Here is a 25,673-nt window from a genome sequence, read left to right on the forward strand (position 1 = left end):
TCCTGCCCTGTGATTGGCCGACAGCTCTTAGCGGTGAGTTCCCCTGCCTCCTGAAACTTTGATTTAAAAAGACTGGAGGATCGTTCCAGGGGGGGGTGGCACAAAAAGGCAGAGGTGGGGCTCACCGCACCTTTTCAGCCCAGTACCTGGAGCCCCGCCTCCAGCACAAAATGCAGCCCAGGGTGTACAGATGTGACAGACTTTGGGTACAATCCCTGATGACACATTTGACAAAGTCTTTTCACGCTGATGGACTGGGTGAAGAGAGCAAGCTTACTGTGGGGCTGGCTGTACTAAAACCCATGTCTGAGGAACTGGCACCACAAGCTGCTTGTAAGCTGCCCTGTCTGAAGGCAGTCAGCAGCACGAAGCCCATGAGCTGGATACAGCCGTGAGATCATTCAAGTAGGCTCCGGACTTCCTGTCACACATCCAGCTGGAATGGCAGGAGCTGCTGGACGGGTCACACTTTATAAGCTTGGAGCATTGGAAAAGGCCAACATCCTGGTTGGTCCTGAAATGCTGCTGCTTCATTGGTCGAAATGAAACAAGTAGGAAGCCCAAGCAAGTGAAAGGTGACAGGAACAGCAACAGTAAGCCATCAGGAAGGGTGGCTGAGGCTCGGAGTCCCTGAACTCGTGATGTAACGCTGAGGTTTGCTGAGATTACATGGGCTCAAAGCCTTTCTTCATCCAAACCCAGCAGTCAGATCCCTTTTGGTATGTGTGTGAGCCTGATGAAAAGATCTAGGGGGCTGTTTTTAAACTCCCTTCCACACCACCCTTCTCCTCGTGGAACTGATCCATTTATAGCGTTTCATATCCCTTGCAGTCTGCTTCTCTGCTATCCCGAAAATAAATGGAACGTTTTATGCCTTGGTCAAGTGACTGTGCACCTTATCACCTTTCAACTCTGTCACCCAAACAATGAGGTCTCTTTGTGATTGGAGCATTTTCTTTCATTTTCCCCGCCCGGTTTGGCTGTGTTGCCAGGAAGCAGATTTGCCTGAGGTTCGTTCTGATCTGATCTGTAGCCACCCAGTTGCAGGATGATAGTCTCTCCACACCTGGCTTGAGTTATGGCTGAGCCAGGAGATGAGCAATATGTTGGGGGTTGGGGAGGGAGGGAGGGAGGGAGAGAGGGAGGGCGGGGGGTGGTGGCCATGTGGGCTGAAGTGAAGAACTGTGAACTCCAAGAAGGGATAAATACAGATGCTGGAAAGCCACAGCAGCAGGTTGGTGAGTTTCTGTCATGAGAAAAGAGATTCCGAGCACCTTGGATTAATAAACTCTTGAGGTCTGCGAGAGTCCTGTTCAGTGCCTTGTGTCTACTGCTTGTGCACTGGTTTCATTGGCATCAGTTGGAGCCAGAGTGCTTGGAACTTGCATTTATATAGCACCTTTCACAACCTCTGAACGTCCCAAAGTGCCTTTAGCCAATGAAGTCGTGAGGAAGTGCACTCTTTTTGTTGAGAGAGTACAGAGAGCAGCAATGAGAAATCAGGCCAAGAGCGCAGTTGGCTGGAGTGGCCTCTGCTCAGCACAGAAACCCACCACGTATTGTTAAAGGAACCCCATACCTTTGGCCATGATCTGGCTGTTTGGAGACATTATTCAGACCTTTTCCCTTGTTGGACTCCAGCTGAGTTTGACAGACAGGAATGGGATACTGCAGCTCAGTAAACCCAGACTGTGGCAGGGCAAAAACATAGCTGACTTGGATCAGCCTTAAAGCTACAGGGGCCTTGGTCGCTTTCAGGCTGAGGGAATTTATTTTGACATGTGTCTGATGGTTGTGATTTCCCACATCTTCCTTTTACTGAACATGCAGCTGGGAGAATCTTTGCTCCTTTGACTTGTTGAGTGGCAGCTGTAAGTGTTGTCACTCCCTCACACCAGCTGCCAAGTTAAACACAGTGTTCTGGGGGTGTTTGTGGGGATCGAAATGCCTTGAGATAATGGCAACGCTCCATAAGGCACTGGTGAGCTCACTGCTTGGAGCGTTGTGATCCATTGATGTCATTGGTACTTGGGAAAAGTCTGCCAGGTATTGGGAGGAGGTCACAGCAAGGCAGCAGAGTTCCTTTCTTAAAGCAGAATGTTTTAGCCAGGATAAATTGCTCCAAGTTGGAGTCGAATCCTAGCCTGGAGGATGAGAATCAGAGCAACAATCAGCTGTGGAGAGAAGTTGTCAGCTCTTTCAGCCGGTGATGCAGAAAGAAAAGGCTTGCATTTATATCGCAGCTTTCACAACACTGGAAGATCCCAAAGCACTTTCCAGACTGTTGTAATGTAGGAAACACAGCAGACAAAGTCCATACAGCAAGTTGCCACAAACAGTGTGTGATAATGACCAGATCACCACCTCCAGTGATGTTAATTCAGGGTAAATATTGGTCAGGACACCGGGGAGAACTCCCCTGCTCTTTTAAACAGTGCCTGAGAGGGCAATTGAGGCAATGGTTTACCATCTCGACAGCAAGACAGAAAGAGGTGAGCAGGTAATCTGGCCTATTGCTGCAGTGCTGAGGATGCATGTGCATTGTCTGAGGTGTCCTGTGAGATGTTAAGCTGAGGCCGAAAACAGGGAATTCCCATGCTTTTCCTGTCCAACATTGCAACCTCAACCACCACCAAAAGCAAACTACTCACTCACATCTGACATCCTGTTTGTGGGATCATGCTGTGTAAAACTGCTAGCTCTGTTGGTCCATAACATACCAGTGACAGCTTTTTACAGCTAACTCAGGCACTTTACAATGTGCTAAGGAAATGCTACATATGTGACTTCTTTCTTGAATTAAAAGCAAAATACTTTGGATACTGGAAATCTGAAATCAAAACAGAAAGTGCTGGAAATACTCAGCAGGTCTGGCAGCATTTGTGGAGACAGAAGCAGTGTTAACGTTTCAGTTTTCTGATGAAAGGTCACTGACCTGAAACGTTAACTCTGCTTCTCTCTCTGCAGATGCTGCCTGACCTGCTGAGTATTTCCAGCACTTTCTATTCTTTCTTCAAATATTTTGCGGTGAGTCGTTTGCAGTATTTCTTTGGGATAGGTGTCCTGTCTGTTGATAATGATTACACAGAGTGGTGAGAATGTTTGCTCTTTCTGCCACATTTACACAAATTGGCTGCTCCATTTCCTACATTTGGGATTCCTTCTTTCAGTGTTACTGAATCAGTAATCCTCAGGCCTGGACTAATGATCCAGAGAACATGAGTTCAAATCCCATCTTAGCAGTTTTTATCAACAATAAATTGGAAATCCAAGATTGCAGCCTGAACTGAGTCCTCCTGAGCCCGGGGAGGAGAGAGAGGGATGCACAGAAAAACTCCACAGTGTGACAGACGGGCCCGATTCAGAAGCTGCAGCCTTTGGGAAATGGGACAGGAGACTCAGAAGATTGATGAGCCTGTGCCAGTCATTTCCACATAAACGAGGCTCTGTGGATTCGCCAGTCGGAAGTCATTTGGGGAAGAGTAGAAAGGATTGAAGCTATCAGTGCATGAAAATGCACTCTATGCTGCCTGGCCAATCAGTTTGATGGATGAGGCATGCTGACAAATTGGGTTAGTGCTCCGAAACCCAGACATACAAAAATTCAACACTCCAACGAGAGTCAGGTCGATCAGTCCCACTGGATTTCAAAATGAATGTAGCCAAGCCCCTCTCTCCTCGTTGGAGGAGTTCTCCATTTACTGACAGGGAGAAAGCTTGGAGAATCTGACTATCCCAGTCTATCAATTACTCAAACTCCTTTTTCCACTTAGGGCATTTGTAGGGAGGGGGGAGGGTGGTCTGTGACTGTGCTTTACCGTCATTCCAAGGTAAGAGATGCAAAGTCTCTTGACGTATGTGCCAAATCAGTGCCAGCAGTTGGAAGCCAAGTGCTGGAATGACGGGCCCACTTCCTACGATGTGTTAGTTGGCCCTCACAGGCACAACACTCCCTTTCCCCCGCCTCCCTCCCTTCCCCCACTTTCTTGCCCCCGGCAACTCTCCCCAGAAGGGAATCTCCCGTCCACCATCACAGGTCTGGCCTCCATTGGGAGGTTAATATGATTGCAGTTCACCAACTGTCCTCACCTGTGGACAGACCGATAACTGTCCTGCTCAGTGCAGTGTAGTGCCCACGGCCAGGAGCCCCTGCGATCCCATGCCTTTCAAAATAGGCAAGTGTAGGGTCCACAAAGATGTGTTAGTGGGCATTCAACTAGCCCCATTTCCTGGAAACATTGACAACCTTCTCTGCACCTTGGTTTACCTTCTGCTAGCTCCCCGGTAGTGTCTCTGAAATCCTCCAAGTCTCTGTTCCTCAACCTTCTGCACTTTGGAGTCAGCAGCTCTGTCCACTCCCTGCTTATGTTAAAGGAAAATACTGTGCAGTAGACACTGTTCTATCTTTCAGTGGGTCAAACTATTTCTGAAGCCATCGTTTATCAGTGTGAGGTGTTACTGTCCACAGTTATCTTGGTTATCAGGTTTATCAGGTTAAAGATGCAAGTGTGGAAACACAGTGACATTAACTGTTTCCTCCTCCATCCTCCTTTTCCAGTATCGCTGAAACAGAAGACAGAGGTGGAATCGTACTCTGCGCACCCTGGCGACACACTCAAGCTACGCTGCCGGCTGAGGGAGGATGTCCAGAGCATTGACTGGACAAAGGACGGGGTACAGCTCCCTACCAATAACCGCACCCGCATCACAGCCGAGTATTTGCAGATCACCGACTCGGTGCGTGAAGACACCGGCCTCTATACCTGTGTCACTGGTGGCCCGTCGGGCAGTGAGACCTCACGCTTTGCTGTCAATGTCTCTGGTACGTGGGGCAATTAGCAACATCCTGAAACCTGCTGGCGAGTGGGGCGAGTTAGAAAGGCAATTAGACAAAGGCAGGGATGAGAAACAGGCAGAGTGGCTTTCCCATCCCATTAACCAGCCTGTCTGATATTCAGCTCAGTTCAAATTGCAACTGAATATCGGGGGAAGCGCATTGCGGGTGTACAATGTAATCCCTTCTGTTTTTGTGTCCCCACCCAATTTCACCCCCATCATCTTTTATTTGACATAAAAATACTGAATGCTGGATCTACCCGGAAGATCTGTCAACAGCTGTGCAGAGCAAAGGTGGGTTCCTGTTTGGTGTCATAACCTTCTTGATCCAAAGCTGTACTTATCTTCTTTCCAGTGCTGGTGCAGCTTTCAATCTGCTTCTGCTAGTTTCAACTTCCATTCGAGATTTTCACTCCTTTTTCTTTTCGGGCAACTGTCTCGGTGTTTGTGTCCAATAAGTTCTGTTTAATGGATGTAGTTGAAGGTAATAGAATGAACAGATATTGGGTGTTGATTAGTTAACTGTAATCAGATGTATATATAAAGAAGGATCAGCCAACACTAGCTGGAGATTGTTAGGAATGGAGAAGTAAGCTCTGTGACAAGCAATAAACAATCTCCACCAAAGCATCCCAGTCTCAGTGTCTTCTTCACAAACAGGCTTGGAAGTTTCTCTAACATGAGGCTGAACCTAATTGTTCACAGCCTTGCTGTCATATTTAACTCTGAGACAAACTTCCCACCACATATCCTCACCGTCACTAAGACCACCTATTTCCAGCTCTGTAACGTCACCCTCAGCTCATCTGCTGCTGAAACCCTCATCCATGCCTTTCTTTACCTCCAGACCTGACTATTCCAACATGCTGCTGGCCGACCTCTCACATGCAACCATCTCTAGACGTGAGGTCATTCAAAAACTCTGCTGCCCATGTCCATTCAACCAACACCCCTGTGCTCGCTGTTCAACATTGACTCCTAGTTAGGCCCTGTCATCGATTTCAAAATCCTTGTTTACAACTCATTCCATGGCCTTGCCACTCCCTATCTCTGTAATCTCCTCTTGCCCCACAAGCCTCCAAGATATCTGTGCTCCTCTAATTCTGGCCTCTTGAGCACCCTCAATGATAAAAACTCCACCATCGGTTGCTGTGCCTTCAGCTCCTGGGCCCTAAGCTCCAAAATTCCCTCTGGAAATCTCTCTGCCTGTGTACTTCCCTTTGCTCCTTAAAGATGCTACTTCCAGTCTACCTCTTTGACCAGGCCTTTGGTCACTGTCTTAAAACCTCATTCTTTGGCTCAATGTCAAACTTTGATAACATTCCTGTGAAGTGCCATGGGACATTGACTATGTTGAAGGCAAACTCTAAATACAAGTTGTAGTTAATGTCATCTTTTCCCCCACTTTATTGGGTTAAGGTCTGGTCCAAGGGTCAGTGTCCTGCACTTGCATTGATGAAATGCCAATAGAAAGCCTGAAGGGCAGTATAAAACTTCAGGGCTGAAGTAATGGGGTTAATATTAAGCCCAGTCTGATTCTTGCTGAACTGTTATTGTAGTAGTTGCACTCGTGGCCTCTGATGCCATGTTTGAGAATTTCTGTCACCTTTCGATTGATTAATTGCACTCCTGGTCTAGATACCTTGTACTCAGTGGAAGATGATGAAGACGATGATGATGAAGATGATGAAGATAATGATGATGACAACCATGAAGAGGATGAGTCCGAGGAAACAGCTAAAGGCAAGAAGGAAGCACGTAAGTTAAGACTAGAAAGAGCTGATCCATGAAAGCAGCTTATTGCTGTTTATGGTGTTGTGAGGACCTTGTCTGATCTCTTTTTCTTTGACTATTACCAAGTTGGCCACTTGCATGATCAAGATGTCACAGAGTTATACAGCACAGAAACAGGCCCTTCAGCCCATCGTGTCTGTGCCAGCCATCAAGCACCTATCAATCTAATCCCATTTTCCAGCACTTGGCCAGTCGCCTTGTATGCTATGGCGTTTCAAGTGCTCATCTAAATTCTTCTTAAATGTTGTGAGGGATCCTCTCTCTACCACCTCTTCATGCAGTGTGTTCCAGATTCCAACCACGCTGTGGGTGAAAAATGTTTCCTCAAATTCCCTCTAAACCTCCTGCCCCTTACCTTAAATCCCTCTGGTTATTGACCCCTCCGCTAAGGGAAAAAGCTTCTTCCAATCTAACCTATCAATTCCCCTCATAATTTTGTATACCTCAATCAGGTCCCCCCTCAGTCTTCTCTGCTCTAAGGAAAACAACCCAAGCCTACCCAGTCTCTCTTCATAGCTGAAATGCTCCAGCCCAGGCAACACGTGGTCAATGCAGTTGCTCCAGGAACCGTCCAGGAGTCTTGGGCCAATTGACTGCAGCCTCTGGTTCCCGATGGATTTGGGACAAACAAAACACAATGTACATATCCTTACAAACCATTCCATTAACCATCTGCAAATAGATTCTTCCCCGTTTGACCATGCAGTGAATGCATCATTCATTGTATGTGGCATAGGAGATCAAATCTGCATTTATATAGCACCTTTCACAACCTCAGCCAGTGAAAAGAGTTTTGAAGTGTAGTCACTGTTGTAATGCAGAAAACACAGCAGCCAATTTGTGCACAGCAAGATCCCACAAACAGCAGTGTGATACTGAGCAGGAATCATTTTTCATGACAGTCGTCGAGGACACTGCCCAAGGTTAGCTGCCCTGCTCTTCTTTGAAATAGTGCCCGTGGAATCTTTGACACCCGTCTGAGAGGCTAGGCAGATCTCAGTTTAACGTCTCATCTGAAAGACAGCACCCCTGACAGTGCAGCATTCCCTCAGCACTGCACCAGAGTGCCATTCTTAATTATTGTGCTCAAGTCCTAGAGTGGAACTTGAGCACACAACCTGGCTTTGAGGGGTAAGTGCTAGCAGCTGACCTGCAGTATTTGGTGTTTAGTACGACGAGTGACTGCCACATGCTGGTGCATCATTTTAAGAGTTTAGTATTTTGCCACAACCTGAGGCTCCCTATACAAGGTGCCAGTTACCCCGAAACTACCAGCTTAAGTGCTTTGTGTTATCTATGATTAGTTGAAGAGTATTGGAAGAAGATAACCTTTCATTTGAGCTCATACTACCAACCGAAACTGTCTGCTTTTAGTTTGCAAGTTTGGACAAGGCACTGTTTAACGTTGAGACAATCTGCTTTAAAAACCTTGCCTGACTACACTAGGGCTGGTGGAGAGCAGAAGGTTTAAGGGACCCAGAGCCTGAGGATGCAGTGGATTAGAAAAGGGATTCTCGGATTTTGAGGTTAGCCTTCCCTTGTTCAGGAGCTTGGCATCTGAAAAGATGAAACCCAGCAGTCCTCATGGCTCTCAGCTTCCATTGCTTATTGACTGGAACTTACTGCCACCTCTGTCATGCTTGTTCCCTTGCTCCCTTCCTTCTCGCTCCCTCCTTCCTCTCTTGCTCTCTCACACCCTCTCTCGTTCCCTCCCTCCTCTCTCGCTCCCTCCCTCCTCTCTTGCTCTGTTGCTCCCTTCCCCCTCCCTTGCTCCCTACCCCACCCATTCCCTCCCCACCTCTCTCGCTGTCTCCCTCCCGCTCTCTCGCACCCTCCCTCTCCATCTCTCTCCCTCCTTTTTTTTGCACCCTCGCTCTCTCCCCCCTCGTTCTCTCCCCGCTCTCATTTGCTCCTGTCCCTCATCCTCTCTCGCTCTCTTGCTCCTCCCCCCCACTCCCTCCCCCTCTCTCGCTCTCTCCTTCCCATTCTCTGGCACCCTCCCTCTCCATCTCGCTCCCTATCTCTCTCATACACTCCCTCTCCTCCCTCGCTCACTCCCCCCTCCTCGCTCACTCCTGTCCCCCATCTCGCCCCCTCAGCTTTCTCAGTTACTACTTGAGCAATAACCTTCTGCTGAAGGATAATGAGTCTCTGAGCTCTATAGAGCCTGGATTGGAACTTTGGCAGGAAGTAAGAGAAATGAGGGAGAGTGACAAGCTGAGGTTTTAAAGGCACTCTTTGTCACATGTCTTCGCTATGCACCATTATCCAACAAACTTACTGACAGCTTCCCACTGCTGCCAGTAACAGAAAACGGCGTGTCAATATCGAAACATCTTCTGTCACGCCTGATAGACACAAGAATTGATCTCCCTTTTATTCTGAAAGGTGCATCAGTGAGGCAACAATGAATGAAATTGTCTTTTTTGTCTTGGCTTTTTCAATTAACTTTGGTTCTTACAGATAATCGTGATTTCCCTGATGAAGCTGAAATTTGCAAATGAATAGCTGTGACTGTTCTTGGAATCTCGAAGTTTGTGTTGTATTGCTGAAGTCATTAACAGCCTTGTCATGAACCAGATGACTGCAACTAACTCTTCAAACGCACAATGTCCATTTATCTCAGGGGCTAACATGATCACTGCTAAAATAAAACAGCAAATGTTGGAAATACTCAACAGCTCAGGCAGCGTCTGTGGAAAAGGAAGCAGAGTTAATGCTTCAGGTCGATGACCATTCATTGGAACTGGGAGAAGGTCAAGATGTAACAGTTTGGAGGCAGGAAAAGGCAGGGAAGGGAGGTTTGTGATAGGCTGGAAGACAGGGGAGATTAAATGACAAAAGGAATGATGTAGCAAGGCAAAAGGGAATGGGACAAGTAAAGAAAGAAAAGATGGGTCCAGAGGAGGTGCAAGCGGCAACAGCAGAACCTACTAGGGGTCACGAGTTCAAAGTGAGAGGGGAAAAGTTTAGGGGGGATATGCGTGGAAAGTTCTTTACGCAGAGGGTGGTGGGTGCCTGGAACGCGTTGCCAGCGGAGGTGGCAGACGCGGGCACGATAGCGTCTTTTAAGATGTATCTGGACAGATACATGAATGGGCAGGAAGCAAAGAGATACAGACCCTTAGAAAATAGGCGACATGTTTAGGTAGAGGATCTGGATCGGCGCAGGCTTGGGGGGCCGAAGGGCCTGTTCCTGTGCTGTAATTTTCTTTGTTCTTTGTTCTTTATCAGCACATGCTGTGTGAAACAATAGAAGCAGTAGTTTTGATGTGAAATGAATGAAATGAATGTTAAGTTGAGAAGGCTGTAAAGTGCCACATCAGAAGGTGAGGTGCTGTACTTGAGCTTCCATTCACTTTCATTTTGAGTTTTTATTTCCGTATCTTCCTGTGGCATGTTGTCCTTTCTGTTACCGTAGTATTAGGGCGTGTGTGCAGCAGGGACACTTCCTCAGTTCACAACCTAGGAATAGACAGACAGGAAACAGCACTTGGTCCCAAACAAGCCCACTCAATCCCTGCATTTCTCCAGCACTTTATTCCAGAACTTGGCTGCACTGTTGGTGAATGAGGCCAGCCGTCACCTGGCAGCCTGGAGTTATTTAGGTGGAGGAGAATGTTGAGCAGGACACACAGGAATTTGCAGCAGAATTGTGTCCTTAAATCTTAATCAACTCCTGGAATCTTTTTCATACAGTGCCCCCGTGTTGCATGTGTTGCAGAATATTGGGGAAGGCAGTAGAGTTTTCCTTGATCCTTTTCCTTTATCCGGGATTGAGTTGGATTGTAGATTGGATCATTGGCAGAAAACTCTGATGTCTGGAGCTGATGGAAATGATACCATGTTCTGGGTGGGTTGCCAACTCTGTTTGGACATATCCCTGTATGTTTCATCACATAACCTCTTAACTTCCCCACTCGGTCAAATCGCACTTTTTCCCCTTTCCCCTCATGTTTTATAATGAATAAACAAAAGTGTTCAAGGGAAACTTACAGAAAGAAAACACCTTTTCTTCAATGCCCGAGGATTTTTCTCTGGGTATGCTCGTAGCAGTGTCCAAGAGATGAATCTTCAAACCCTGCAGAATCCAGTGCACATCTGATTGGAAAGGATTGGAAACCCTATGCACTGGTGCCCACCATTTTCCTGTGGTCTTTTGAGCACCAGAGGATTGTGGGAATGGGGCAGTCACGTCAACCCCTGGCCATGTTTCCAGTCTGAGGTCTGATTGAAGGAGGTCTGGCTGGCAGAGTCGGCAAGAGATGGGGAAATAGTGGAAAACCTGGATAAGTGGTGACTAAAGAGAGGAGGGTGACAAAGGTAGAATGGGTCATCCAACCCAAAAATAAAACACTTCTGGAGGACAGCAGAGGGAGAAAAGATTTGAAACAAAAGCAGAGAATTTTACATAGGACATTGCTCTACGCCTCAGAGAATTGGAAGTTTCAGACACATACCCTTCGGGTGGGAACATGCTGTTGATGAGGGAGGGGGAGCAGTGAATGTCTGTTCACTGTCTCTTGGCTGTTGAAGCAGAAGTGCTGGCTTTGCAGAAATTTAGAATATATCGATTGGGAAAGGGGGAGGTGCAGTGAGACCTGGGTGTCCTTGTGCACCAGTCGCTGAAAGTAAGGTGCAGCAGGTAGTTAAGAAGGCAAATGGTATGTTGGCCTTCATAGCGAGAGGATTTGAGTACAGTAGCAAGGATGTCCTGCTGCAATTATACAGGGCCTTGGTGAGACTACATCTGGAGTATTGTGTGCAGTTTTGGTCTCCTTATCTGAGCAAGGATGTTCTTGCTATGGAGGGAGTGCAGCGAAGGTTCACCAGACTGATTCCTGGGAGGGCAGGACTGACATATGAAGAGAGATTGGGTCAATTAGGCTTGTATTCACTAGAGTTTAGAAGAATGAGAGGGGATCTCATAGAAAGCTACAAAATTCTAACAGGACTGGACAGACTAGATGCAGGAAGGATGTTCACGATGGTGGGGGAGTCCAGGACCAGGGGTCACAATCTAAGGATAAGGGGTAAGCCATTTAGGACTGAGATGAGGAGGGATTTGTTCACCCAGAGAGTGGTGAACCTGTGGAATTCTCTACCATAGAAAGCAGTTAAGGGCAAATCATTAAATATATTCAACAAAGAGTTAGATATAGTTCTTAGGGCTAAAGGATGCAAGGGGTACGGAGAGAAAGTGGGAACAGGTTACTTACTGAGTTTGGACGATCAGCCATGATCGTACTGAATGGCGGAGCAGTCTCGAAGGGCCGAATGGCCTACTCCTGCTCCTATTTTCGATGTCTCTATATACTCCATAAGAACAATAAGATTATTTTGCGATAGGGATTATAATAGAACTGTCCCACTGCTTTACTTCCAACAAAAGAATGATGGCATGGCTGTTCGCTAGTTGATGCTACTGACTAAGGAGATGAGTGTGTGTAAATGACAGGGTATAGTGTGTGTATGAAATGCAGAGGATTGTATGTGGGTTTGTCAATGTGTGATACCAACAGGGAACCAGTCATTGGCATCAAAAATCTGAATCAATGATTCTGAAGCTTTTATTTCAAGGCCAGTTCCTTGATTGCCTTTCATTAAAGGCCATGCCCTCATCATGGGCCCTCTTAAAGGCTCCCAATCCTGTTGGGGTTTGGTGGTGTGTTCCCCATGGCGGTGTCAACAGTCCCTGGCAGCTGGGCCGCCCTTCATCTGGCTTCCTGTCACCGCCTCTGAAACAAGTGGCAGCAAAACCCAAAATGCCTCAAACTCAATGCAAAATATGAGATGGCAGGAAATATTAAATGTGTCTTGTTTAATTGTACATTTTGCTGAAGGGGAAAAGAGACCTCATTTTAGATGACCTATTTCCTACTTACCCCCCTAAACTGACACATTGTACTGCTGGAAGAGTGATTGAGAAGATTGGCTGATATATTTGACTAATACTCATTGGCAAGTGCTGGAACTCTATACCTCGAAGTGCCTCTGGCTCTCTTGATGAATCTGCTCATCCGCAGTTCTTAATGTCAGTTCATTCTGAAGTGTGTGATTTCCGGAATGAATGAAGGAATTAGACAATGGCATTCAAAGGTGCACAGTGAACGCTTGTTTAGAGTGCCTGAAATGGGAATGAAAACCTTACCAGTAAGGTTAAGAAAAATGTCAGCTCCCTTTTCCCGAGCTGCAGAAAATGCCACATGTGTGCTGACTGAGTGAAAGGAATGGTGAAACACATTCCCTCAATACCACGTGACACGGAGACATTTTTAGTGGCCTTGCATGATTTGAGGAGGCTGTGCCATCAACTCTGTGGTTTGCCATACCTTGTGATAGAACTCTCTCAGCTCTGGGTTCAAGCCCCACTCCAGAGTTCAAGCATGCTCCTCGTGCACTACTGAGGCAATGCTGCTCTGTTGGAGGGACTGACTTTCACATGAGACGTAAAACCGAGGCCCATCTACCCTCGCATGCCACTTTGGGGAATTATTCCCAGTATCCTGAGCAATATGGAGCCCTCAACCAACATCACTAAAACTGATGATTTTTCTGTTCATCATCTCATTGCTGTCTGTGGGAGCTTGCGGTGTGCAGATTGACTGCTATTTCCTACATTACAATCATGACTACGCTTAAGAAATGTAGCTGTAAAGTCGTTTTGGACATCAAGGCTGTGAAAGGCACTATATAAATGCAAGTCGTTCTTTTTCTCACTGATCTGGATCTGGAAAAGAATAATGGGACAGAGGGACTGGAGTCCGCTGTGCCAGATTCTGAGCTACAGCTTCCCTCTGTTCCATTGGTTGCCTGCTACCCATTCTGTAGCATTCTGCATCATTTCAATTGTACGAGAGTCTGAAATTCCTTTACAGAATTCCCTGGGGATTCCCAGCCCAAGATGCTCTGCCGTTGTGAAGGAGTTTTCCCAATGCTCGCTACCCTGGAAGGAAGCAGAGGGAAAACCACCTGTGTAGGCAGGAAGGTTCAGCTTCCCTGCCCAAACAGGAATGCCGTACGGCGACACCTGACTCAGCTTTGTGAGGACAGGGAGTGTCCAAAGCGACTTCTGCTTTGCGTTTGACTGGTGGGCACTGCCAGTGGTGACGAGGGAACCGCACCGGCACCACCACACACTGGTAATTGTGATGCCTCGGTTATTAAACACAGGCAGGGTTTAGTGAGGCCGGACAGTTGACTTTTCATGTTCTTGCCAGCTTGAGGGGGTAAGTCCATGGGATAAAGCCCCGGTTGATTTGTGTAAACTGATCCATCATCATATTAAAAAGACCCTTTTTAAGGCCCACTTGCTCACTGAGAGCTGCAAACGTGAAGCAATGCCTTTGACAGACAGCTGTCATCTTCTGACTCCTCATCAGTTTTTAATGAATACAACTTGAAGAATTTGTAATGAATTAACAGGGATATAGGAAGCCTTGTAGCTTCTCTTCGAGCCTAGGTTATCAGTTGCGCTGCAATTGTAACTGAGCCCAGCTGCTATCAGGTTAATCCTGAGACAAGTCTTGATATGACACTGGTGGACAGGTGGATGTGCTGTCTGACTGCTGCTCAGGGAGGAGCTCCGGTGGGATCATATGTTGAAGAACAATACATTTTGCAAAAATGCACTGCCCAGCTCCAGAATGGAGCAAAGCGAAGGGAGGAAATTGGTGTTTCAGGGGAAAATGTGATGTCATTTTGGGCAGTATTGGTACTTCTACCTGTGTGCATAAAAAAAAAAACCCACAAACCTCCACATTCGCAACTTGCATTTATATAGCACCTTTATCATCCTAGGGCACTTCACAGGAGTGGCACTGAGGCAAAAAAGGAGACATCAACACAGGTGACCAAAAGCTGGGTCAAAGACCTAGGATTTAAGGATGAGATAGAGGCGGAGGGGATTGCAGAGGGGATTCCAGAGTTTAGGGTCTATACAGCTGTAGGCAGTGGGGGAGTAAAGGAAACGGAGGGTTGAGCAAGAGGAAAACATTAGGGGAAATAAAGATTTTGGGAGGGTTGGTGAATAGGACGGATACAGAGCAATTCTGGAGAAATTCAGCTTCTAATGGTACGTTGTTTGCCATTCTAAGGGAGGGTGCTATTTTACCTCCCCCTGGCAGTGCCAGCCTTGGTACAAAGACATCAGTGTAGTCTGCTCCAAAGCAAATGATTGAGTCCATCACAAAAATAAATGTTGCAAATAAAGCAATGGTCCTTGAGTTAAAATGGAGGGTTTTGTTTTCAGCTCAGTTGAGTTTGAGCATATGAGCGCTGGATGTCGAATGGGATCCCCTCACCAAAATGGAAAAGCTTCTGCTTGCAAACTTGACCTGCCCAGTGGGTAAATAACTTGTCTCATTGTTCTTGTCAGGACCTCCATACTGGGCTCAGCCAGAAAAAATGGAGAAGCGACTTCACGCTGTGCCCGCCATGAAGACGGTAAAATTTCGCTGTCCAGCTGGTGGGAACCCACTGCCAGTACTGCGGTGGTTGAAGAATGGCAAGGATTTCAAGCCAGATCACCGGATTGGTGGCTACAAGGTATGGTCAAATTGGGATCCAATCAGGCTGTGGCTTCATGGTCAATAAGATCAAAGAGGTAAATGCGTGGCTCAAAGATTGGTGTGGGAGAAACGGGTTCGAATTCGTGGGACATTGGCACCAGTACTGGGGAAGGAGGGAGCTGTTCCGATGGGACGGGCTCCACCTGAATCGTGCTGGGACCAGAGTCCTGGCGAATCGTATAACTAGGGCTGTAGATAGGGCTTGAAACTAAATAGTGGGGGGGAGGGTTCAGTTGCATGGAAAAACAGGAAGTTAAAGGAGAAGGTAGGAGTGCAGGTTAGTGGTGAGGCTGATTGTTACCAAACTGCAAGAAGTATACTGGTTAAACCAGAAGAGAGAAATAATAAACAGGTGAATAAAGCATCAGTGCTGAGGGACAGGTTAGGGGGTATAGCCCAAATAAGAGTTCTATATACAAATGCATGGAGTGTAAGAAAGAAACTAGATGAACTGCAAATTCAAATGGAAGATTATGATGTGGTGGCCATTGCGGAGACATGGCTGCAGGATGGTCGGGAATGGGAACGAAATATACCTGGTTATAAAGTTTACAGGAGGGAGAGGGAAAATAGCAGAGGGGGTGGAGTAGTCTTACTGATTAGAAATATTATCACCTCATTGGTAAGGGAGGATATAATGAGGGGAAAGCATCCAGTGGAGACCTTATGGGTGGAATTGAGGAACAGAAAAGGATCTAAAACTGTAATAGGTGTTGTGTATAGACCCCCTGAGCAGTTCTGAGGTGTTAGATTGTATAAATGCACAAATTAGGCAAGTGTGTAACAAAGACAGAGTAGTATTAATGGGGGATTTTAACTTACACATGGATTGGGCGAAGCAGACTAGCACCTGTCAGAAAGGTAGTGAATTTCTGGAATGTGTCCGGGATAGTTTCCTACAGCAATATGTCCTAGATGTAACAAGGGGACAGGTAATATTAGATTTAGTTATGAGTAATGAGCCAAATTTAATTAGTAGCCTCACTGTGCGTGAACATTTATCAAATATTGATCACAACATGATCGAATTCAAGGTAGCGTTTGAAAGTGAAAAGCACGAATCAGCGACTCGAATTTTAGACTTGGGTAAGGCTGACTTTACCGGGATGAGACAGAGACTGTCCACGGTAAACTGGGTAGATCTGTTAATGGGTCAAACGACTGAAGAACAGTGGAGAATATTTAAAGAAACATTTAACGCAATACAGAGCGAGTATATACCCCCGAGAGGAAAAAGCTCCACTTCACAGAAAAAGCAACCATGGACAACTAAAGAGATTATGGATAGCATAAAACAAAAATGCAAAACGCAGCACAGATCCAGCCGAATGGGATCGATACAAAGACCAGCAAAGGGTCACAAAGCAGCTTATAAGAGATACTAAAAGAGATTATGAAAGGAAACTTGCAAGGGACATCAAAATCAATAAGAAGAAATGTTATAGTTACATAAAGGGAAAACGGATGGGAAAGAGCAATCAATGTAGGCCCACGAATGGCTGAAACTAGAGACATTGTCATTGATAATGGGGAAATGGCAGACATGTTGAACAATTACTTTGCCTCAGTATTTACAGTTGAAAAGGAGGATGACTTGCCGGAAGTCCCGAAAAAATTAATAGCCGATAGGGGACAGGCACTTAATACAATTAATGTAAGTAAAACATCAGTAACAAGGAAATTAATGGAACTAAAGAGTGAGAAATCCCCAGGAGCTGACGGTTTCCATCCGAAGGTGTTAAAGTAAGTAGGGGAGCACATTGTAGATGCCCTAACTATAGTCTTTCAGAGTTCCCTAGATTCAGGGGTGGTCCCTCTGGATTGGAAAGTTGCACATGTCACTCCACTTTTTAAGAAGGGTGAAAAGGGGAACCAAGGAAATTCAGACCAGTTAGCCTGACATCTGTGGTGGGAAAGTTGCTGGAGTCTATAATCAAGGATAGGGTGACTGAACACCTAGAAAAATTTCAGTTAATCAGGGACAGCCAGCATGGATTCATGACAGGAAGGTCATGCCTGACAAATCTCATTGAATTTTTTGAAGAGGTGACTAAGGTAGTGGACAGGGGAGTGTCTATGGATGTTATTTATATGGACTTCCAGAAGGCATTTAATAAAGTCCCACATAAGAGACTGTTAACTAAGGTAGAAGCCCATAGAGTTGAGGGAAAATTATTGGCATGGTTAGAAGGTTGGTTGAGTGGTAGACGACAGAGAGTGGGGATAATGGGTAAGTACTCCGATTGGCAGGATGTGACTCGTGGTGTCCCACAGGGATCTGTGTTGGGGCCGGAATTATTCTCATTATTCATTAACGACTTGTAAGCATAGTAAGTCATATATCCAAATTTGCTGATGATACAATGTTAGGTGGCATTGTCGACAGTCTAGATGATAGCATAAAATTGCAGAGATATTGACAGACTAGGTGAGTGGACAAAACTGTGGCAGATGGATTTCAATGTGGGCAGTGTGAGGTTATCCATTTTGGACCAAAAAAGGATAGAGCAGGGTACTTTCTAAATGGGAAGAGGTTAAGTATAGTGGATGTCCAAAGAGACTTGGGGGTTCAGGTGCATAGATCTTTAAAATGCCACGAGCAAGTGCAGAAAATAATCAAAAAGGCTCATGGAATGCTAGCCTTTATATCCATAGGATTGGAGTATAAAGACACAGAGGTTATGTTGCAGCTGTACAAAACCCTGGTTTGACCCCCCTTGGAGTACTGTGAGCAGTTCTGGGCACCACACCTTAGGAAGGATATATTGGCCTCGGAGGGAGTGCAACGTAGGTTTACAAGAATGATGCCTGGACTACAGGGATTAAGTTACGAGGAGAGATTACACAAATTCGCTAGAATTTAGAAGGTGAAGGGGCGATCTGATGGAAGTCTTCAAGATATTAACTGGAAAAGACAGGCTATATAAAAATAAACTATTTCCACTGGTTGGAGATTCTCAAACTAGGGGGCATAGTCTTAAAAGTTGGACCAGACCGTTCAGGAGAGATGTTGGGAAGAACTTCTTCACGCAAAGGGTGGTAGAGGTTTGGAACTCGCTCCCACAAAGAGCAGTTGAAGCGAGAACAGTTGTTGATTTTAAATCTGAGATAGATAGATTTTTGTTAAGCAAAGATATTAAGGGATATGGGCCAAAGGCAGGTACATGGAGTTAGGCCGCGGATCAGCCATGATCTCATTGAATGGCGGGACAGGCTCGAGGGGCTGAATGGCCTACTCCTCTTCCTATCTTCCTATGTTCCTATGGTCTCGCCAAACCCAGTTGCTTATCATTCAGCAAATGGGCAAGCATTCATGATATAACTTCACAGTAAGAAATAGGAGCAAGGGCAGGCCATTTGGCCCCTCGATCCTGCTCCACTGATCTATCTCAACTCTACTTTCCCGCTCTATTGCCATATGCCTTGATTCTCTTAGTGTCTGAAAATCAATCAGTCCCACTCTTGAATATACTCAATGACTGAGCATCTGCAGCCCTCTGGAGTAGAAAATTCCAAAGAATCACAAACATCTGAGTGAAGAAATTTCTCCTCATCTCAGTCTGAAATGGCCAACCCGACACAATCGAAGCTGTGCTGTGGGTTTCTGCAGCTTTGTTCCCTCAGTGAAGGGGTGATTCTACACGAGCTGACTGGGGGAACTCATTCCATGTGCGGTTTTCAGGTTAATCCTGATATTTATTTATTTGCTGTCAGGCTTAATAAAGGGGGTTCGTTCGTGAGTATGAATCCGTTTCTATACTGGACTAAGACAACAACACAGGAGTATTATCAAACAAAATTTGACACTGAGCAACATAAGGCGATATTTAGACCAAAAGCTTGGTTAAAGAGGTAGATCTTAAGCAGCGTCTTAAAAGAGGAGAGATAGCGGGAGATGGTTCGGGATGGAATTCCGGAGATTAAGGCCTTGGTTGCGGAAGGCACTGATGTCAGTGGTGTAGTGGTTAAAATTGGGGATGCGCAAGGCCAGAATTGGAGGAGTGCAGAGATCTCCGAGGGTTGGAGGGCTGGAGAACGTTAGAGAGAGAGGGAAGGGCACCTGATGAACAGGCCGTTGCAGCCAGGTGCAATCCAAGATCAAATTTGCTAAAAGCCTGAGGATCGAGTAATAAGATCCTGAGTACCAATCAATGCAAATGCAGGCATGTTTACTGTTGAGCTGTATCTAACTGCCAAGACCTGTGCATCAGCTGTCAGTGCCTCTAGCACAGGCTTAGCTCCCGAGAAGAACACATCTTTTAATGAGGTAACTTCCTTTGTTTGATTTTAATACAGTGCATTCCCATTAACTTCTTGATTTGACCTTTACTTCAGTGCACTGCAGGATTTTTTTTGATTTTAAATGTTGGTAACTGTGTAAATCAGAGCAATCAATAGATAGTGGGGAGATCTCTAATCAGCGAGATTCCTGGATTCTTTGAGAACTCAGTCCTGCTGGTTATAAAATACCCGAGGAGACTGGGTGCATTTGGTCTTTGTCTGGTTAGCTGGCCTGTTTCGACCTGGTAACATTTGCTGATTCTAGAATCAGCAACTCACAGGCAGTCCTGACAAGCACGATTACAAAGCAGCTCAGTCTGAAGTGAGCGCAGTGGAAGTTAGAAGGACGCGGACAAAGTTGTGTTGGACCGATGTGTTCAGCTGCTCACAGGAGCAGACCGCCAAGTTTAAGGTAGAAATGAGCTGAGGTTTCAATAACTCCAAGTAATGAGCACAGATTCCATGCAAAGGGCTGAGCAGAGGACGGTTTCGCAGCTCTCCAGGTTGAGTGATGGGGCTCGAAGCTTACTGATACACAGTCACTGAGCCTCGAACTCATGCGGTCGCACTAATTCTGCTGCCTTCAGATCCTCAGTGGATCTGACTAAAGCTGTGTTTTGATGCGCCAGGTCGCTGAGATTTTTGTCGGTTAGCTGCCCTGTGTCAGATCTCTGATGAAATCTCAGGGTTTCTTAACTGTTTGTCCTTGCTCCACCCCGTTGAAATTACACATTGTGGGATCACTCCAAGAGGCAGCTTGGGTTGAGGTAGACGGATCCACTCATTGAAGGCCAGCTGGGACTTGTGTTTTGATAAAAAAAGTATTGTCTGAGTGATAATGGTGATACTCTGAGAATGACAGTGCAGAAGGAGGCCATTCTGCCCTGCCATTCTTGTGCCAGCTCTTCAATAGAGGCAGCCAAGTAGCCCCATTCCTGCTTAATGCACTTCATTGGTGTTCCAACTGGGTGCCCTGTTCCCTGGAATAAAGTCATCCAGTTATCTGGGTAAGTGTTGCAGCAGGATTACACTTTGAGATTTTCACTGACTCGACAATCACCTTCTGCTTCGTTGTACAAATCTGTGTCAAGTCTCGAAACGTGGGCTATTAGCATTTGGATCAACAGAAGTTTGAACAAATATATGCTCTTTTGGGAGTCGGGCGATGATGTGACACTCCAATCAGTGATTCGGTAGTATATTTTGTTTGATAACGCCCATGTTTTTCTGCATTAAAGATGCTATACCCATGCACACCGACATGACCTCAGTGGGAAGGTCAGAGATTGTGTCATGGTCGTCTTCTTCTCTTTCCCCGCCACTTTCTGCTGCTTCCTGCTACATAGGCGGGCAGCACCAGCACCCTCCTGTCAGGGGTAATAGTCTGAGGGAGCTGCCTGCAGTCAGCCAGATTCTGTGGGACATGCTGGGAGCGGGAGGGGAGTGCAGGGAATTGGCCTCCTGTGCAATGGGCTGCTCAGTTTTAAGAGGGAATGTTGAGCTGGTGATGCTGAACAGCTGTTTCCCAAGCCAACCCCCATCCAGCGTCTGTGTCCCAGAGCAAGATGTACAGTGAAGACAGGGCGACATAACTGAGTGACACCAGAGAGGCTTTCATTGGGAAAGACTGAAACTGGATGCCATGAACACCCACTTTCCATTGTGTGTCTCCTGTCGCTGATGGCTATCCTCAGTCAGGTGACTGAGTGCGTCTGATTGATGAGCCGAGTGTTGAGTTCAGTCGAGGATCCCCGCCCCCTCATCACCAGCCAGTTCAAGCAGTTGTGGAGGGGTAGGGATGGTGAGTTAGCACAGACTGTTTCCTACCCAGCTGCTCACATGCCAGGATACAACAATGGGTAAGCCCTCAAACCCTGACTGATATTCTTTCAGGGTACTGAGGCCATTTGTCTGTCGAGTTGAGATCGGCTGCACTAGCTGCAGCGTACCTGGCTTTAAACAATGGAGTTCATTTTCCTGCCGTCAGATGCCCAGAATCATGCTCACCGTTCCCACTTGGTACAAGACGCTAGAAGTCCTGCGGACTGCCCGGCCTGCTGTGTATGTGTCGCTCCATGGATCTGTGCCATAGTCAGATGCTGCCCATTGCCCTGGCAGCGGGTAGTGCGTCAGCAGTCGTGATGAGTCGGTCACACCACACCGGCTAACTGCCCATCTGCTGGGAAACGATGGTGGGAGGCCACTGCCTCAGTCACCCCAGCACCTTACCCAAGGAAGCTCCTCCCTGAGCTAGCGGCATCGAGTGGTCTGCAACTCTGGTGAGCAACGATCGGGGGAGGGGGTGAGCACTAAACTATCTGCAGGTCAAGCTTTGAATGTTGAGGCCCTTTTGAGGAGCACATTGTGATCCTGACCAGTGAACTGTATGTAATCAGTTTCAGGCCAGGAACTGGTCCTTGACCTGCACCAGGTTATCATGTTTTTTTGCTTGTACAGGTAGACAAGTGTTTTCCTGCACGCTTCTTGTCGCGAAGTGGAGTATTCTCAATAGACGTCCATCTGTCAGGAGTGATCTTGAAAACTATATCTCACACCCCCTTTCTCTCTCTCTCTCTCTTTCTCCCTCCATATCTCGCCCCCCCCCCCCGCCCCCCCCACCTGTGTTGTTCCCTCCGCCCTCTGTGTCATGCTCGCTCTCTGTATCTTCTCTCTCTCTCCCTGTACCCCTCATTCTCGCTCCTTGTCCTCCTGACTCTCTCTCTCCCTTTCCTCCTCCCACTCTCTCCCTGTCCTCCTCACTCTCTCTCCCTCTCCTCTTCACTCTCTCTCCCTGTCCTCTTCACTCTCTCTCCCTGTCCTCTTCACTCTCTCTCCCTTTCCTCCTCCCACTCTCTCCCTGTCCTCCTCACTCTCTCTCCCTCTCCTCTTCACTCTCTCTCCCTGTCCTCTTCACTCTCTCTCCCTGTCCTCTTCACTCTCTCTCCCTGTCCTCCTCACTCTCTCTCCCTGTCCTCCTCACTCTCTCTCCCTGTGCTCCTCATTCTTGTAAAGAACATGAGGAGTAGGAGGAGGCCATTTGGCCCCTCAGGTTGAGGTTTAATAGCTTGACACGACCACAAAGTGTTGCACCTTTTGGGTTCACTTTGCTCTCACTTTTGCAAGGGTAATGAAGATGAGATTGTCTCAGCTGAGACCTGTCCAAGTCTGACTGAAAGGGGTGCCTCCATGCCAACGTTTGGTGGTGTGCTGTCGCTGTACAATGCTTTTCAGCTGAGAGCACCATGAGAATGGGTTGAAGGGCACAATGGGCTCTGACGTGAATCTTCCAAATTTCCCACCAGGTTCTGCTGGATACGGTTTCGAAAGGTATTGTAAAGGGAGGTGGGGTGGGGGGGCTACTCAATTACAGGAACAGGAGGAGGCCATTCAGCCCCTTGAGCCTGTTCTACCATTCAGTTCCATTGTGACTGACCTCAACTCCCTTTCCCCACTTTTGCTCCATATCCCTTGGTATTCTTACAAAAATCAAGATGCAACAAGGTTATGTTATTAATTAATTGGTTGATTTTAGAGAGATAGCCACTCGAATTAAGCTTGAAGCAGTTTGCCTTGAATCAGGAGTTTTGACTACCGATGAGCTGCAGATTGGTGTAGATAAGTCAGGTGTAAACTATTTGCAGTCAAGGCACAATACTTCTGTGCCACAGAGCAATTGGAGAAGTGATCCATCTCCACCATGCCATCTTGGCCCAATGTCATACCTAGGCCAGGTGTTTGTTTATGTGGATAGAGGGGGGGGGGGGGGAAGGGCCAGACTGGAGCACATTACTGCACATCCACTTGAGCTGGCCCTGGGAACAGAGGCTTGGCCAGGATCATTAACATGGGTTTGCGCTGAATGTCCACCGCACTGTTCAGCCATGTTGTTTCTGCTACTTATCTTCTCTGCTCGTCTCCCAAAGGTCCGGTCGCAACACTGGAGTCTCATCATGGAAGGAGTTGTGCCTTCAGACAAGGCAAATTACACCTGTGTGGTTATGAACAGATATGGCAGCATCAACCACACATACCAGCTGGATGTTGTCGGTAAGAAGCTAAGACCATTCTTTTTGGTGGGAAATCCCTTAAAAATGTTGTTCAAGGATGTCCAGGTAAAAGGTGTCTGCGTTTAGCTGTCATAATCTGGCTGTTGATGTTGGTGTCTTCCATCTCTTTGATATTCTGAGGTCCTGTTCTGTTATTTGACTTCAAAGGGTGCAGTGTGTCTAAAACACAACCACACCTAACTATCTTCTTAGTTAGTTTCTTCCAAGAACGATGATGAGTTAAGGAATATTGTACATGTCCTCCTTTTCCCTCCTGTCCTCCTCCCTGGGCCACACCACATGTAACTGGTGCTGTGAGAACCACATGAATAGCCCAGCCAGTGATCAAGTTCTTAATGTCTTCATTACCCCTCGGCAGTCACAGTCAACGTTGGGAATTTAACGGGAAACACAGCTTGGAGTCGGACCAGTCACTGGTGTCAAGTGTGAATTATGCAACAAGACCCTCAGTTCCAGGGCTTTACCAATGGCCGTCAATAAAATCGGCAATTTTTTACTCTAACAGCTCAGCTCAGGAGGAGATCAGCAGTGAGAAGTGAGGGCCATGACGGTAGGCAGATGGAGTTACAAAGTGAGAAATTGTACCCTGCAATGTGACATTGACATCAAGATAATTGGCAAATGAACCAGATTGAAGATGAGGAAAAACTGTTTTACACAGCCAGTTGTAAGAATCTGCAGTGCACTGCCTGAAAGATTCAGTCATTGCTTTGAAAAGGAACTTGGTTATGTAGTTGAAAAGGACAAATTTTCAGGGCAATGGGGAAAGAGCAGGGGAGTGGAGCTAATTGGACAGCTCTTTGAAAGAGCCAGCACAGGCTTGATGGGCCAAATGGCCTCTTGGCGCTGTGTGTTTTTCTGATTTCAGTTGCTGAAGTTATGTTTTTGGGCCCCTGTGCATCTCTCTGTTTGATTATTATGATGCTGCTTTATAATGTGCAATGTCACATTGATGGAAAGCACTTTAATGGAATGTGGTTCCAGTTTTGTAAGTAGCCAGGCAAGCAAGGGGAAGGGGGAGAAATAGAGCATGGAAATGTAAAAGTGTACCACTCTACTCTTCCATGGGAGGGTTCTTTATTCTCTGGGAGTTTTGTCTCATTGAGTGAGAGCGCACATATCTGGGCGGCCTCCAAAAACACAGTAAGTGGACCATTTAAAACTGATGGAATTTGATTACATTACTTAAGGTGAAGGAATCGGAAAGAATACCATACCTAACTGAAGTAGAGTATTTGCTAATGCAGCTCAGATGCAGCTGTGACAGGCTCTTTGTTAAATTACTAGGCCTCTGTTTGACCTTTGTCCGCCCCCCCCCACCCCAACAATCTCTCAGTGAATCGGCTGTCATGTTTATTTTTACCGTTCTTGATGGGTCATTCACCTGCCTGGATCAGAAAAGGAAGCTTTTGTGTTCCTGTTTGGCAGGTTTGTCTTTCAGTGGAGCCCCTTATTACTGGGGGTTTACTTCTGGCTCTGCTTATCTTAAACAGAGAGGAAACCCCCTTCCTCCCTCCCCATTCCCTCACAACCAGTTCATCGACATTTACAATCCCGTCTTGTCAAATTGCCTCTTGTGCATTTTCTTTCAAAGCCAGTCAGGTTCACGAGTGTACCAAGTATTGCCAGCTGTAATCTAACCAAGCTGAAGAACTTACAGCCAGTAGTTGTTCCAGTGTCTGCAGCACTGTTTTATGCCTTGTTGATTCCATCAAAGTCGGAAAACTGAGAACTCCAAAAAGCAAGCTTTTCAGAGAAACTCAGTTATTGAGGGCAACTTATTATGGATTGGCTGGTTTTTGGAATTATCTTTTGAAAGTTATTTTATATTATCTCCAACCCCCCACCCCCACTCCGCTCCCCCTCTCCCACCCGTTCCGGATTCCCTCACTCCCTTTCACATACCCAAACCCACTTTGCAGGCCTCTGCCACTGCTCCAACCAGCAAGGGAGTGACTATCCGTTCTGAGGTGATCTATGCCTCAAAATCAGACGATCGTGGGTTCAAATCCCACTCCAGAGACATGACCACAAAATCTAGGCTGACACTCCAATGCAGGACTGAGGGGGCCCTGCACTGTCGGAGGTGCCGTCTTTCAAATGAGATGTTAAACCAAGGCCCAAT

The 25,673-nt window shown here is 46.6% G+C and overlaps 1 protein-coding gene across 5 annotated transcripts in view; it reads left to right on the forward strand.

Moving 5' to 3' along the window:
* Window positions 1-25,673, forward strand: part of LOC137357117 (fibroblast growth factor receptor 1-like) — a 296,290-nt gene that overhangs the window by 208,916 nt on the left and 61,701 nt on the right. For all 5 annotated transcript variants that reach the window (XM_068023164.1, XM_068023163.1, XM_068023160.1 and 2 more), the window contains 4 exons: window positions 4,559-4,822; window positions 6,475-6,594; window positions 15,008-15,177; window positions 23,405-23,528. In XM_068023164.1, the coding sequence (XP_067879265.1) occupies window positions 4,559-4,822; window positions 6,475-6,594; window positions 15,008-15,177; window positions 23,405-23,528 (678 nt within the window). The remainder of the gene's footprint in view (window positions 1-4,558; window positions 4,823-6,474; window positions 6,595-15,007; window positions 15,178-23,404; window positions 23,529-25,673) is intronic.

This window comes from Heterodontus francisci, chromosome 47 (assembly GCF_036365525.1).
Source record: "Heterodontus francisci isolate sHetFra1 chromosome 47, sHetFra1.hap1, whole genome shotgun sequence".
Classification (NCBI taxonomy): domain Eukaryota; kingdom Metazoa; phylum Chordata; class Chondrichthyes; order Heterodontiformes; family Heterodontidae; genus Heterodontus; species Heterodontus francisci.